This window comes from Rhinoraja longicauda, chromosome 10 (genome assembly GCF_053455715.1).
Source record: "Rhinoraja longicauda isolate Sanriku21f chromosome 10, sRhiLon1.1, whole genome shotgun sequence".
Lineage (NCBI taxonomy): Eukaryota > Metazoa > Chordata > Chondrichthyes > Rajiformes > Arhynchobatidae > Rhinoraja > Rhinoraja longicauda.
This window is the reverse complement of record NC_135962.1, coordinates 11,527,059-11,539,591: the sequence shown is the minus strand read 5'-3', so window position 1 is coordinate 11,539,591 and position 12,533 is coordinate 11,527,059. Positions and strand designations below refer to the sequence as shown.

Sequence of the window (12,533 nt, the reverse complement as noted above, 5' to 3'; positions counted from 1 at the left end):
GGCAACCTGCAGTCTGATGTCCTTTGACACTCCCAGAAATGTCTCCCTTCCACCTCCAATGACTCTAAAATTATCTAGACAGGACCACCACTGATTTTCTGGCAACTGGTGGTCCGCACTATCACCCTGTGAGTTCCATCTCTTAAAAAATGAATGTGAAAAGACACTATTTCATTTCTTGGAATACTAAAGGCCAACATTAAACCCTGAACCAATAGTTTTTCAAAAAAACCTCCCTGGGAAGTATTTTACTAACCTTCTCTGCAATTGGAGAGTACCAGTATTTCTTGTTAGTTTTGAGCTCTGAAATTTCCTTAGAAAATTTCACATGATGTACAACTGCACTCATCAAAATGAGGTTTGTCATACCATGGTTTGAATTTCTCTGCAGTTTGTTCTTGAATACCTCCAACTTAAAGTGGTTTATTTTTAAAAAAGACCTCAGCTAGAGCATTCTAATTTTGGACAATTCACTACTGGAAGAATGCCAAGACCTTCAGTGAAGGTGAAGGGGTAAAATACTTGAGTTGTCTGGCAAAACTAAAAGAAGGTACGAATATTCTCTCAAGTTTAACTGATTTAATGAAGCTGCTGAAGAAAAGGGCTTCTGGGATGAGAATTCAGAGACATGTTTGTTCTGGTAAAAAGTAACCATAGAAAAGTTATGATCATTGGCAAAGAAACCTGCGTGTTTAAATGACGACATTCGTTCAAGAAGCTAGCTGTTGTGATCTGGGAAATACTCCCTGCAAATGTGATGGAAATAGATTCAATAGAAACTTTCCAACGGGCATTGGATATGTGTATTTGATTGTGGAAGTAACTGAGAGTAATGACCAAGAATTGAGGCTAATCGGATAGCACAAAAGTCCAATTGACCTTTTGTGCTCTGACTCAGGAGTGCAGTGTTGGTTTTGAAACTTGGGTTGTACTTGGCAAGGTGGATTTAAGGATCATGTTGCATGGTTAAAAAAGTCAGTGTTAATAAAAATAGTGTAAGTTAGCTTAAAAATAAATTTCAGGCACATGGCTCAGTTGAAAGCTTCATTGAAGCAGGCAGTGAAGAAAGCGAATGGTATGTTGGCATTCATAGCGAGGGGATTTGAGTATAGGAGCAGGGAGGTTCTGCTGCAGTTGTACAAGGCATTGGTGAGACCACACCTGGAGTATTGCGTACAGTTTTGGTCTCCTAATCTGAGGAAAGACATTCTTGCCATAGAGGGAGTACAGAGAAGGTTCACCAGATTGATTCCTGGGATGGCAGGACTTTCATATGAAGAAAGACTGGATAGACTCGGCTTGTACTCGCTGGAATTTAGAAGATTGAGGATTTAGAAGATAGAGGGGGGATCTTATAGAAACTTACAAAATTCTTAAGGGGTTGGACAGGCTAGATGCAGGAAGATTGTTCCCGATGTTGGGGAAGTCCAGAGGAAGGGGGCACAGTTTAAGGATAAGGGGGAAGTCTTTTAGGACCGAGATGAGAAAAAACAATTCACACAGAGAGTGGTGAATCTGGAATTCTCTGCCACAGAAGGTAGTTGAGGCCAGTTCATTGGCTATATTTAAGAGGGAGTTAGATGTGGCCCTTGTGGCTAAAGGGATCAGGGGGTATGGAGAGAAGGTAGGTACGGGATACTGAGTTGGATGATCAGCCATGATCATATTGAATGGCGGTGCAGGCTCGAAGGGCCGAATGGCCTACTCCTGCACCTATTTTCTATGTTTCTATGAAGTCTTGACCATACTGGTGTCATCATGTTCATTTTCTGTCAATTACTGAATCTTGATTTGGGAGGTTTGCAGTTACTTCAGGCTGCCCAAAATCCAATACTTCAAAATTATATATTTTTTAAACACCCAAACACAAACTACCTGAGTACATGTAGCTGGAGTATAGGACCACAAACAAGCAGTTGCCAGATAGCATTTATAGTTAACTCTCAGTTGTGGATGGAGAGGTGAGGGAGGAAGAGAGGGGAGAGAGACCACTATTTTAAAGTTGAGATCTTGCTGTGGCTGCAATTTGTGGGATTAGTGCTCGGGTAGATTCACGAGTCCTAAATCAATGAACTAGAGAACATGAGGTGCACAGCGAACAATATCAGGGTTTGTTCCACTGTTCATTCACATTTTGTAAAAGTGAATTGTACTTTAATTCCATTTTTATGTCTTGGCTCTACATCTGTAAATGTCCTGCACAATAAATAATCTTGCTAATCAATTCCAAATATTTGTCAGCAGATCCCACAGCTCATGTGAGAGAGTGCCCCGTTTCCACTACCTTCTGTATATCCGGAGATCCCTTTAAAAAGCCCAGTTCTGACATGTTATTTCCCTCTTGTTTGTGGATTTTCCCCCACCCCCTGAAAATCTAGGGAACTATAATCCCTTTCCATCTACCTTTCCAAATCCCCTTAATCATCATAAAATACCCTAAATTAGGTCATGCCTTGACAAGTTTCAAGTTGTTTTTCATTTTAATGAATTGGGAAAGGTTAGTGTAAACTTCTCATTTGAAGCCTAAGCTGTAAGTCAAGAGTGTTTCCTAGTTATTAATACTGTAATTAACGGAAATTACCACTGATTCACAGCATTGCTGCAGCTGACATCCCCTCAGCAAGGAATATTTAAAACCCATACTTTACATAAACCGTTGTTTGTTCAAATGGTTTCTGAGTTTGGTGATCTGTAATGATGTCTTCACTCTGTTCGCATGGAGCCCCAGGCAAGCATCAACTACATCAGACGCCACCAATTCTGTGGGGACTGTCAGCAAACAATTCGCTGCATGATGTTAAATAAATTCTGTGCATCTAATGCTTACCTCCACTGTGATTCTTGCTCAGAGATGAACAGTCTGCTTTCATGCCAGTAAGTTTGAACGTACTAGAATCTATACATTCATTAGCTGCTTGGACTTTTTTGGTGTGGCTTTCTGTTTTCTCTCGCTCCTCCCTTTCCCTTCACTTTGTTGTTTTGTTTTCATCCTTGTCCATGCCCCACTCCGATATCTCCCTCAAAGTGGTATGATTTTGTTTACATGTAGTTCTTCTATAATTCGACAGTTGCATTCCTAAGAAACATTATTGAAAAACAAAGGCAATTGTGGCAATGGGGGAAAGAGGGAGAAGGGTGAGAGAATTCCAGACTAGCAATAAGTTATTTTTACCCCCACTGGATTTTTAAAAATAAGTGTTTTTAATAGGCACACATTTATTTTTGTTGCTGCAAACTAAAAATACTAAAAGCTGATTGTTACATTGATTGAAAGATGCAGTATCAAAATGGGCCATTCAGCCCACGGAGTCCATGCCGACCATCGATCGCCTATACACGATCTATATTATCCTACTTTCACATCCACTCACCGCACACTTGGGACAATTTACAGAGGTCAATTAATCTACAAACTCGTCTGTCTTTGGGATGTAGGAGGAAACACGTGGTCGTTTAATAGGGTATCATTGCATAAGTGTCAATAGAAGAAATTGCTTGTCAATTTCTATGCCTACCCATGGTTAAAGTAGTAGTGTTGTTAAAAGGCAATGATGCCTGGTTAAGGGGGAGGTTGTATGGAATTGGGGGAGGGGGGGGGGTTCGTTCCCTTGTACAGTTTAAATCCAAGACTGTTTTTTTTCTTCTGCTGGACAATTTCCAAAGTAACTTTTTAAGTAGAAGATAGACACAGAAAGCTGGAGTAACTCAGCAGGACAGGCAGCATCTCTGGAGAGAAGGAATGGGTGATGTTTTGGGCCAAGACCCTTCTTCAGACTGGTTAGGGATAAGGGAGACAAAAGATATCGACGGTGATGTGGATGTAAAGAACAATGAATGAAAGACATGCAAGGAAAGTAACAATGATAAAGGAACCAGGTCATTGTAAGCTGTTTGTAGGATGAAAATGAGAAGCTAGTGTGACTTGGGTGGGGGAGGGATAGAGAGAGAGAGAGGGAATGCTGGGGCTAGCTGAAGTGAAAGAAATCAATATTCATACCACTGGGCTGTAAGCTGCCCAAGCAAAATATGAGATGCTGTTCCTCCAATTTGTGTTTAGCCTCACTCTGACAATGGAGGAGACCGAGGGCAGAAAGGTCTGTGTTGGAATGGGGAGGAGAATTAGTGTCCAGCAACTGGGAGAACAGGTTGGTTCATGCAGGCTGAGCGAAGGGATCAAGTGGGCTGAGCGATCACCCAGTCTGCGTTTGGTCTTGCCGATGTATGAGTCCACATCTTGAACAACGGATGAGGTTGGAGGAGGAAACAACGCTACTTTTTAAGTAGTTTGATCGTTCCTGATCAAAATCACTTTATAACCAATTTGGCCTGCATGATGCAATTGTCCCCTAATTCATGAGTCACATTACATCCAATTCATGTCCTATGTACATTATAGCAGAACTACCTGCATTTGAAATTACTTGCATCTTACCAATGTTGAAATGCCTTGGGTTCATTAACAGAGTTAATTGTTTGGTTTGTATAATAGGTTATCCAACATAGAAATAAAACATTTTATATTGTACTTTAAGAGAGTACAGGTTATAATCCTACCATGGCTTCAGTTCTTTAAAGAAATTCAGTGGTCTGTCATTAGTAAGTGTGTACGTAACTCTTACATTTTTGTAAAATCGTGGCTACCTGTTTGATTCGTGCCCTTAGGGAGGGAAGTATTCTGGCCTCGTTTGGCCCAGCCTAACAATGACTGTCCCACTGCAGCACTACGTGGCTGAGGAAGCCATTCCATTATATAAAACCGTTATGTTGTCTGACTTTAAATGAGCAATAAATATAAAGGGCATGCGACAAGAATGAACTATAACACTGGTGAATATAATTCGACTCTCGGGTTGATGATTGGGAGGAGTGTGGAAATATTTCCATGAAGCAGCATGTTGTTTTTGGTCACTATTGCCAATTTCCAACAGCATATATCACTAAGGTCAGGTTAGCACTTTTCTCGTGTTGTCTACTCTGGGCACGTTTGGTTTAAACATTTGTGGCTCTCTCTCTAACACACTGAGCCGTGTGCATTTTGACATCGAGGACGAGGGCGATTCTTCAGCCATGGCTGCAAAAATGGCGGTGATCTGTCTCAAATTCTCTCAACCCAAGCCAAGGTCACTCTTCAGGGAAGTCCATCATTTTGGAGCCAAGCTTAGCTTCATCTGAGCTTCAAATGTGCCAATCGGTGCTGTGTTTTGCAAAGAATAATGAGTATGATGTGAAGTGTTACCCTGAAATGCCGGTCTCGACAAGTAACTTGTGCTTATATTTTAGTTACCCTATTTTTTAAATGTTTTCCCCGGACTAAAACAGCAGCATCTTTGTTGGGACCACCTTTGTTGTATACAAGAGCTCCCTCAATTCATTCCCTACAGACTTGGTGTACTAACTGGTCTTTTTCAACATCCCATTGCCCAAGTTTGCCTGATGCCAAAATACCTTGCATTGGGAAGAGCAAATTGAGGTTTATTTCCGGGAGAGAACTGCATCACGGGAAGGGAGGGTGCACGGGAAGGGAGGGTGGTGGTATGATGAGTCTGTCTAGTAAGATTGAGGTAAAAACCCAATTTTTTTTTTTTCAAGAAGATACATGCGTGTGGTGCAGTTGGGGTGTTTGGCTTGTACTTGATATATTTTAAATCTTGTGTTCTACATTTTACAGGTCTAATAATGAAATGTCCTGCCTCTTGATGTCGTATGACATGAACTGCACTGATTGTAACTTGACCAGCTTAAGCGGTACAGCCATGGGAAAGATGATGCTGGGACGTAATGGAGTCAGAGGCAGCAGAGAATATAAAGATCGGGTTGCCGATGGTGAGAGCAAGCAAGAGTATCGTCCCAAGCATCGTAAGACGTATCCGCTCCGGAAGCGTATTCACTGTCAGTCTGGCGATATCCCTTCCCTGGGTATTGCCAAAGATCTTGAAGGGATGTCGGTTGATGGAGTGAGTCCTACACAGAATATCACGGAACACTGGGATTACCAGGGCAGCCAGGACAGGCTGCGAGTGGAAGGGCCCGATGAGGAGAGAACACAAGACATTGGCAAGGAGAATGACAGTACAGTAGCTGTGGCCCCTCGTGCCGCCGAGCCGCGGCCTCGAAGGCTGGCCAGTCTCAATGCGGAGGCTGTCAATAACCTGCTGCTGGAGCGCGAGGACTACCCGTCATCGAGCCGCCGGTGCCGGAGAAGCACCAGTTATAGTGTGGAGCACACTGAGGGCAAGACTGCACACCCAGCCAAAAAGCAGACAGGTAGCCTGGGGGGTTCGTCAGATGGCGACGTTTTTGCCAAGGCCGAGAGTGGCGCCGCACTGGCTAGTCACGGCTGCCCTAGTGTGGCGGCTGAGCGACCGGCTAAGAAGCGTATGGCCAGCCTCAATGCTGCTGCATTCCTCAAGCTGAGCAACTCCAAGGATGGTTCAGCCAGCCGTCGCAGCCGGACAGACAGGGAGGGCAAACCAGCCAGGGGGGTCGGGGGGACCCGGCTGCCCAGCTCTCACCCACTGGCTGGGCAACAGTGCCCACAGGCCAAGAAAGGTGACCTGAGGAATAGTGTCTCAGCCGTACCATCGCCAGATGCTGGCACTGGAGGCTGTGAAGCGTCACAGAAAGATGACTCGACCAACATGGGGCACCACGCCAGAAGGTTGCCTATTACCATGGACCTTCCCTGTCAGTATGCAGACAAGACCAAACAATACTTCCGTCAGTTCTCAATGCTCATGGGAGACCAAGCCATGATTCAGCCTAAGTACCAGAACGTGGAGGAGAACAGTCCTTCTGGTGCTGACTTTACACAACCTTTCCAGTCACACTCTAAGTTGACTTTGCTGGATAATTTTGTGTCTGCTTCAGACCACTATGAGTTTCTGCCTCCTGATGTCTGTCTTGCTTCTCCAGTGGACGACCTGTACTTACACTATGATAGAAATGACCTGTTGCCCGTTGGATGCAATTCTCCACATGGCTGCTCCATGTGTTCAGCCAGTTTCTCCTGTTGCACCCCACCTGATGATGAAGGTGCCCTCCTCATTTCGCAGAGCACTGTACCCTCGGGTATCCCTTTTTCACATGCTCCGTGTGGGGACTCCCTTTGCTTTGTGGAAGATACAGCATCTGTACAGTGTGTGGGTGTCACTGGCTACGATTTTTGCAGAATGCTTCATCCATCACTGGACCAGGATGTGGTTGGAAGGACTTTAAACTCAAATCGGACCAACTGTCAGAACGAGCTGGGACAGAAAACAGGTAGGAAGATTCACCATTAGTTGAGTTTAAATATCATCTTGGGGTGGGGTGGTGGGTTTGTATTGGGTACATTTGAAGTAGTTGAATTAAAGCTTTAGTAGTGCTTTGAATTTCATTGTTTTGGTACACTGATATTGTGGGGAATAAATATGTACAGTCAATTAATGAATCCAGGAAAAGCTGCATTTAGAAGAATGGTTACAATTTGGTTTGATAGCACATAAAGGAGTTGAGGCAAATTTTTTGGCTGGTTTGAAAGTTGGCTTAAGTCATGCAAAGGAGGAAGGGTATTTCCTATTAGACAATTAGCTGGGAAGCAGCTTTTATTGAGTATAAACACTTGCATAGATATTTTTTGTTTGAATGACTAATTCTTTTGAGTTTTGACGTGTTCACTGGTATCCAGCTCAGATACTCTCTTCTCTACGCACTAATTTTGTCTCTCTCTGGCCACAACCTCACACTAAAGTGATGTGCTAACAAGCTTGCACCAAATTCTATTGATCTAGTGCATCTGAAGCTGCACTTTGGTTACCATTCCAATAACGGCTGCACATAAAATTTTGGCTCTTGTGCTCAAGTGCCTTCTGGCACTTTGGAATTTTCTCTTTCCTGTCCACTTTTTTATCCCCTTCCGTAAAGCTCTCTTTCATCAAACTTTTAGTGACTTGTAGGATGCTTGGTGTCAATTTTCCCTGGCCATGCAACTGGGCAGTGCTGTGTTTTCCTTTTAAGTGCTATATGAATTAAATACTTTGTTGGCCTCAGGGTTTGGGTTTGTTCTTCTTGTGACTTCCAAAGCTTGTCTGCTTTATGCTCACAGCTAAATTGTGCAGTAGGATCTCAAGAGTTCTCTCGGTGTACTGTTTTTTTTGTGTGTGCTGATCAGTTACACATTATTGCCTCCAGCTCCGTCTAGTTGAAAGTTGTTGAATTATTTGTATGTTTATGTAGTAAAGAGCCAAATTATCTGTTAACAGTAGCTGGTTTTGGCCAAGGAAGAATGAATTTGCTGGAAAATGACAAACGAGCACCACTGTGACTCCAGGGTGCTCTTGACAATGATGCAATTCTAATGCATTTGACTTGCAAAAGTAATCTTCTGCTTGTTTAGTCATTCCTCAACTGGGAGGACCCACCGTAGAAGGTCACTTGAACGGTTTACTATTTGACTAATTTCAGACAGGGAATTGAACAAAAGATGTCAAGAGTCGAGTGTTTATTTGTCATGCACCAGATATGAAGCCGAACAATGTAATTATTTACAACAACTGCAACATTAAATTAAAAATGTTATCAGTTATTCTAAGTAAACTAGATTATGAAAGTGAAGAAACTGATTAGGAACTGGTGTAGATTTTTTGTTGCATGCTAATGAGCTATTGTGTTAAAGGAAGAATTGAAGCCAGATCCTTTAGTTGAATACTCGTTCACCATGCAAATGAATGAAGTTGGAATGCATTTGGAATCAGTCCATTGAAGATGGGATAAATGTTGGTAGGAGATGGGGTAGATGGGCAGCTGTAGGTTGATTTTGGCTTCCAAGTTATCGGACCCTGTCTAGCTTTGAATATCCACTGGCTCATCATACCACACACTTGGCTGTTTGGCGCAATGGGATTCTCTTCATTTTCCATATCCTGAGTGAGAAAATATGCCCCCTCCTTACACTTAACAACTGTTGTAAACTTACACAACATGAACGGCACTGATTGTAACTTGACCAACTTAAGCAGCACAGCCATGGGAAAGATGATATTGCAAATCAGGCAAGCCACTTTTGAGATGAGAATTATTTTGAACAAATAGAAAGGATATTCATGCAACATGTCCAAATCAATTGAACCAACTTTAACTACTTTTCAAAGTGTTGAAATGTAAGGGAAGTGAAACAAAAATGCTAGAAACACTCAGCAAGTCAAACAATGTGTAGAAAGAGAAACAGTCAAAGTTTGTAGTCTTTAATTGTTTATCTATCCACAGATACTGCCTGTCTTGAGTGATTCCAGCATTTTCTGTTTTCATCTCAGATTTCTAGCATATTCAGGTTTTTTTAATTTAACTTAAAACCAAGATATAAATGGCCTTAGTGTGGTGACAGTGCCAGCAAAAAGGGTGGTTAAAAACTCACTAGATTTTGAGAGTTTTTTTCCAATTGTCACAAAAACGTAAAGAACATAAAAAAGTGTCCCTGTGAAAATTCAATATTAGTCAAGAGAGGAGGGAAATGGTCAAAGGGTTAGAACGGGGAATGACCTCAAGCGTGTATATGGTGGCTAGGCGTATAGTGGATTAATAACGATTAGTTATAACACAAGCAAGAATGAGAATTTCAGCATTGGTTTAGTTGAGGCAGAAGGAGAGTCCAGCCACTTGCAGATTGAGGAGATTTGTGCAATGGCAGGTGTGTGCTGGAGCAGCAGGGCGAAGGCCGCGGACGCCAACAGGATTAACAAACTCATCAGGAAGGCTGGCTCCTTCCTGGGGGTGGAGTTGGATTCATGGGAGGTGGTCTTGAACGAGAGGATGCTCTTCAAAATGCAGAGCATCTTGGACAATACAGCTCACCCCCTCCATGACGCACTGGTCAACCTGAGGAGTACCTTCCGCAACAGAGTGGTTCCACCAAGATGCAGTTCAGAACGCCACAGGAGATCCTTCTTCCCTCAGGCTGTCAAACTGTACAACTCCTCCTTCTCTTGTGGGGTAGACCGAGACTGACTCCCCTCCCCCCCCCCAATCTTTGCACATCCCCAATCCTTTCCACTTGTCACTTTAATTTCATATTTCATGTATATTGTGTTTTATAACTGTTGGCGGATCAATTTCCCTCCTGGGATGAATAAAGTTCTATCGTATTGTATGTACCTCTGATACAGAATGCAAAGGTCTCTTCATCATCTCTCATTTCCATCCATGGACCCAAGCAGTGCACCTCTTCCAACTTTGTTTATTGTATTCAGTGCTCCTGATGGGCAAGATAAAGCATAGACCGAGACTGCTTCACAAAATACTTGCGCTCTGTCACCAAGGCCAGCAGGAGCACCCCGTTCCCATACTGACCTTTCTGTTCTTGGCCTTCTCCACTGCCAGAGTGAGGCCATACGCAAAAAACAGCACCTCAAAAGTCTCTCACCATTCCAGACTCTCTCTCCCATCCCCATGTAGTATATTTCCATTTATCCCCTCTTTCCCATCTTCCCCTCCCCCCCCCCCCCCCCATCCTCTTTCACCCACATCTCTATCTTTGGCTTTACGTTTAACTTCCGTTCTTTTCCTTATCTGACACCCTTTTGCCTCCAGCCTTTGTCACCATCTTCACCATCAGCCAATCATGGAACCCTCACACCTGTGTCCATTTAAAACTTGCCAGGCTGTGCCCCGTCTTTTCCAGCTTTCTTTCCCCACCCTCCTCTTCTATCAGTCTGAAAAGTGTCCTGATCCAAAATATCGTCTGTCCATTCCCTCCACAAATGCTGCCTGACCTGTTGAGTTCCTCCAGCATTTTGTATTCAGTATTCAGGAGCACTGAATACAATAAACAAGATTCTAGCATCTGCAAAGTCTTGTGTATGCTAATATTCTTCAGCTGTGTCTGAAAGTGGATGGCGCATGTGACACAGATGAAGGATAAGGACATTGAACTTTCTAGCACTTATGGTAATGGATTTGTCTACCATTTGCTCTGTAAGAAAATGCAGAGAAAGGGTGCAGACACAAGACTGCAGTTGATGGAATCTGAAGCAAAGGCATAAATAAGATGATGGTCACTATTCTGTTCTTGGGATAGGGGCATCTAAAACTGGAAAAATGAAAGGGGAAAGATAAAAGGAACCTTAGAGGCAGCTTTTTCTCAGGTTGGTGGGTATATGGAAAGAGCTGCCTTACAATGTTGTAGAGGCAGGGACAATTACAAAATTTAAAAGGCATTTACACAGGTACATAGATTGTAAAATGATTAGAGGAATATGTGCAAATGTAACTAGCTCAGATAAACTAAACATGTTGGTTGGTATGGACAAGTTGGGCTGATGAGCCTGTTTCTGTGCTATAAACTCTGACTAGTCACATTGTGCAGCTTTTATGAAGATGGTTAGCATATGAAACAAGCTGCCTAAGGAGGTAGTTGAGGCTGGTACTATAAAAGCATTTAAAGGACACTTGGACTGGTACAGGGATAGGAAAGGTTAAGGTTGGCCAAACACAGGCAAGTGGGACTAGCTTATGGGACATCTTGGTTGGGCATGGATGAGTTTGGCAGAAGGGCCTGTTTCCTTGCTGTATGACGCCATGAAGTCCATGATCTCCCTCATCTTGTTGGAGGAAACATGAAGAAAATAAGTTTTATGTTTTAAGTTTTAGTTACGAAAGCCAAGGAATCTTAAATTGTGGCAATATGATTCCAACATATTTGGCATTGAATTGATAAACCAGTAGTCTTCCATATCTATTGAATTTTGCCTAAGGGGAGTGGAGATGAGAGGGTGCTGGAGAAAGGTGAGAAAATGTGAGAGTAATGAAAACTGGGGCATTGAGGATGGTCGATAAGGTTGAACAGTTCTGTAGTGGAAAATGGAGTCCCATAAGCTGAATTTTGCATCCTAGAAAGGAGTCTGTGATGGTCCTTTTGAAAGAACTATCCATTATTCGTATCTCCTTTTCTTGCTAGTTCTGCATTTTTATCTTGTTCAGGTTTTTATATACTAAAATACATTCTGCTTCCATCAGAAGGTCAAAAGTGATGGGAGCAGAATTAGGCCATTTGGTCCATGTCTACTCTGCCATTCAATCGTGGCTGATCTATATCTTCCTCCTGACCCCACTCTTCTGCCTTCTCCCTGTAACCCACGACACCTGTACTAATCAAGAATCTATTTATCTCTGCCTTAAAAAATATCCATTGACTTAGGCTCCACAGCCTTCTGTGGCAAAGAATTCCACAGATTCAATAGACAATAGGTGCAGGAGTAGGCCATTCGGCCCTTCGAGCCAGCACCACCATTCAATGTGATCATGGCTGATCATTCTCAATCAGTACCCCGTTCCTGCTTTCTCCCCATACCCCCTGACTCCGCTATCCTTAAGAGCTCTATCTAGCTCTCTCTTGAATGTATTCAGAGAATTGGCCTCCACTGCCCTCTGAGGCAGAGAATTCCACAGATTCACAACTCTCTGACTAAAGTTTTTCCTCATCTCTGTTCTAAATGGCCAACCCCTTATTCTTAAACTGTGGCCCCTGGTTCTGGACTCTCCCAACATTGGGAACATGTTTC

General features: G+C 43.0%; 1 protein-coding gene across 1 annotated transcript in view; it reads left to right on the top strand.

Annotated features, from left to right (window-relative positions):
• Positions 1-12,533, top strand: part of bahd1 (bromo adjacent homology domain containing 1) — an 83,709-nt gene that overhangs the window by 29,344 nt on the left and 41,832 nt on the right. The window contains exon 3 of the mRNA XM_078406212.1: positions 5,669-7,260. Coding sequence (XP_078262338.1) covers positions 5,682-7,260 — 1,579 coding nt within the window. The 5' untranslated portion in view covers positions 5,669-5,681. The remainder of the gene's footprint in view (positions 1-5,668; positions 7,261-12,533) is intronic.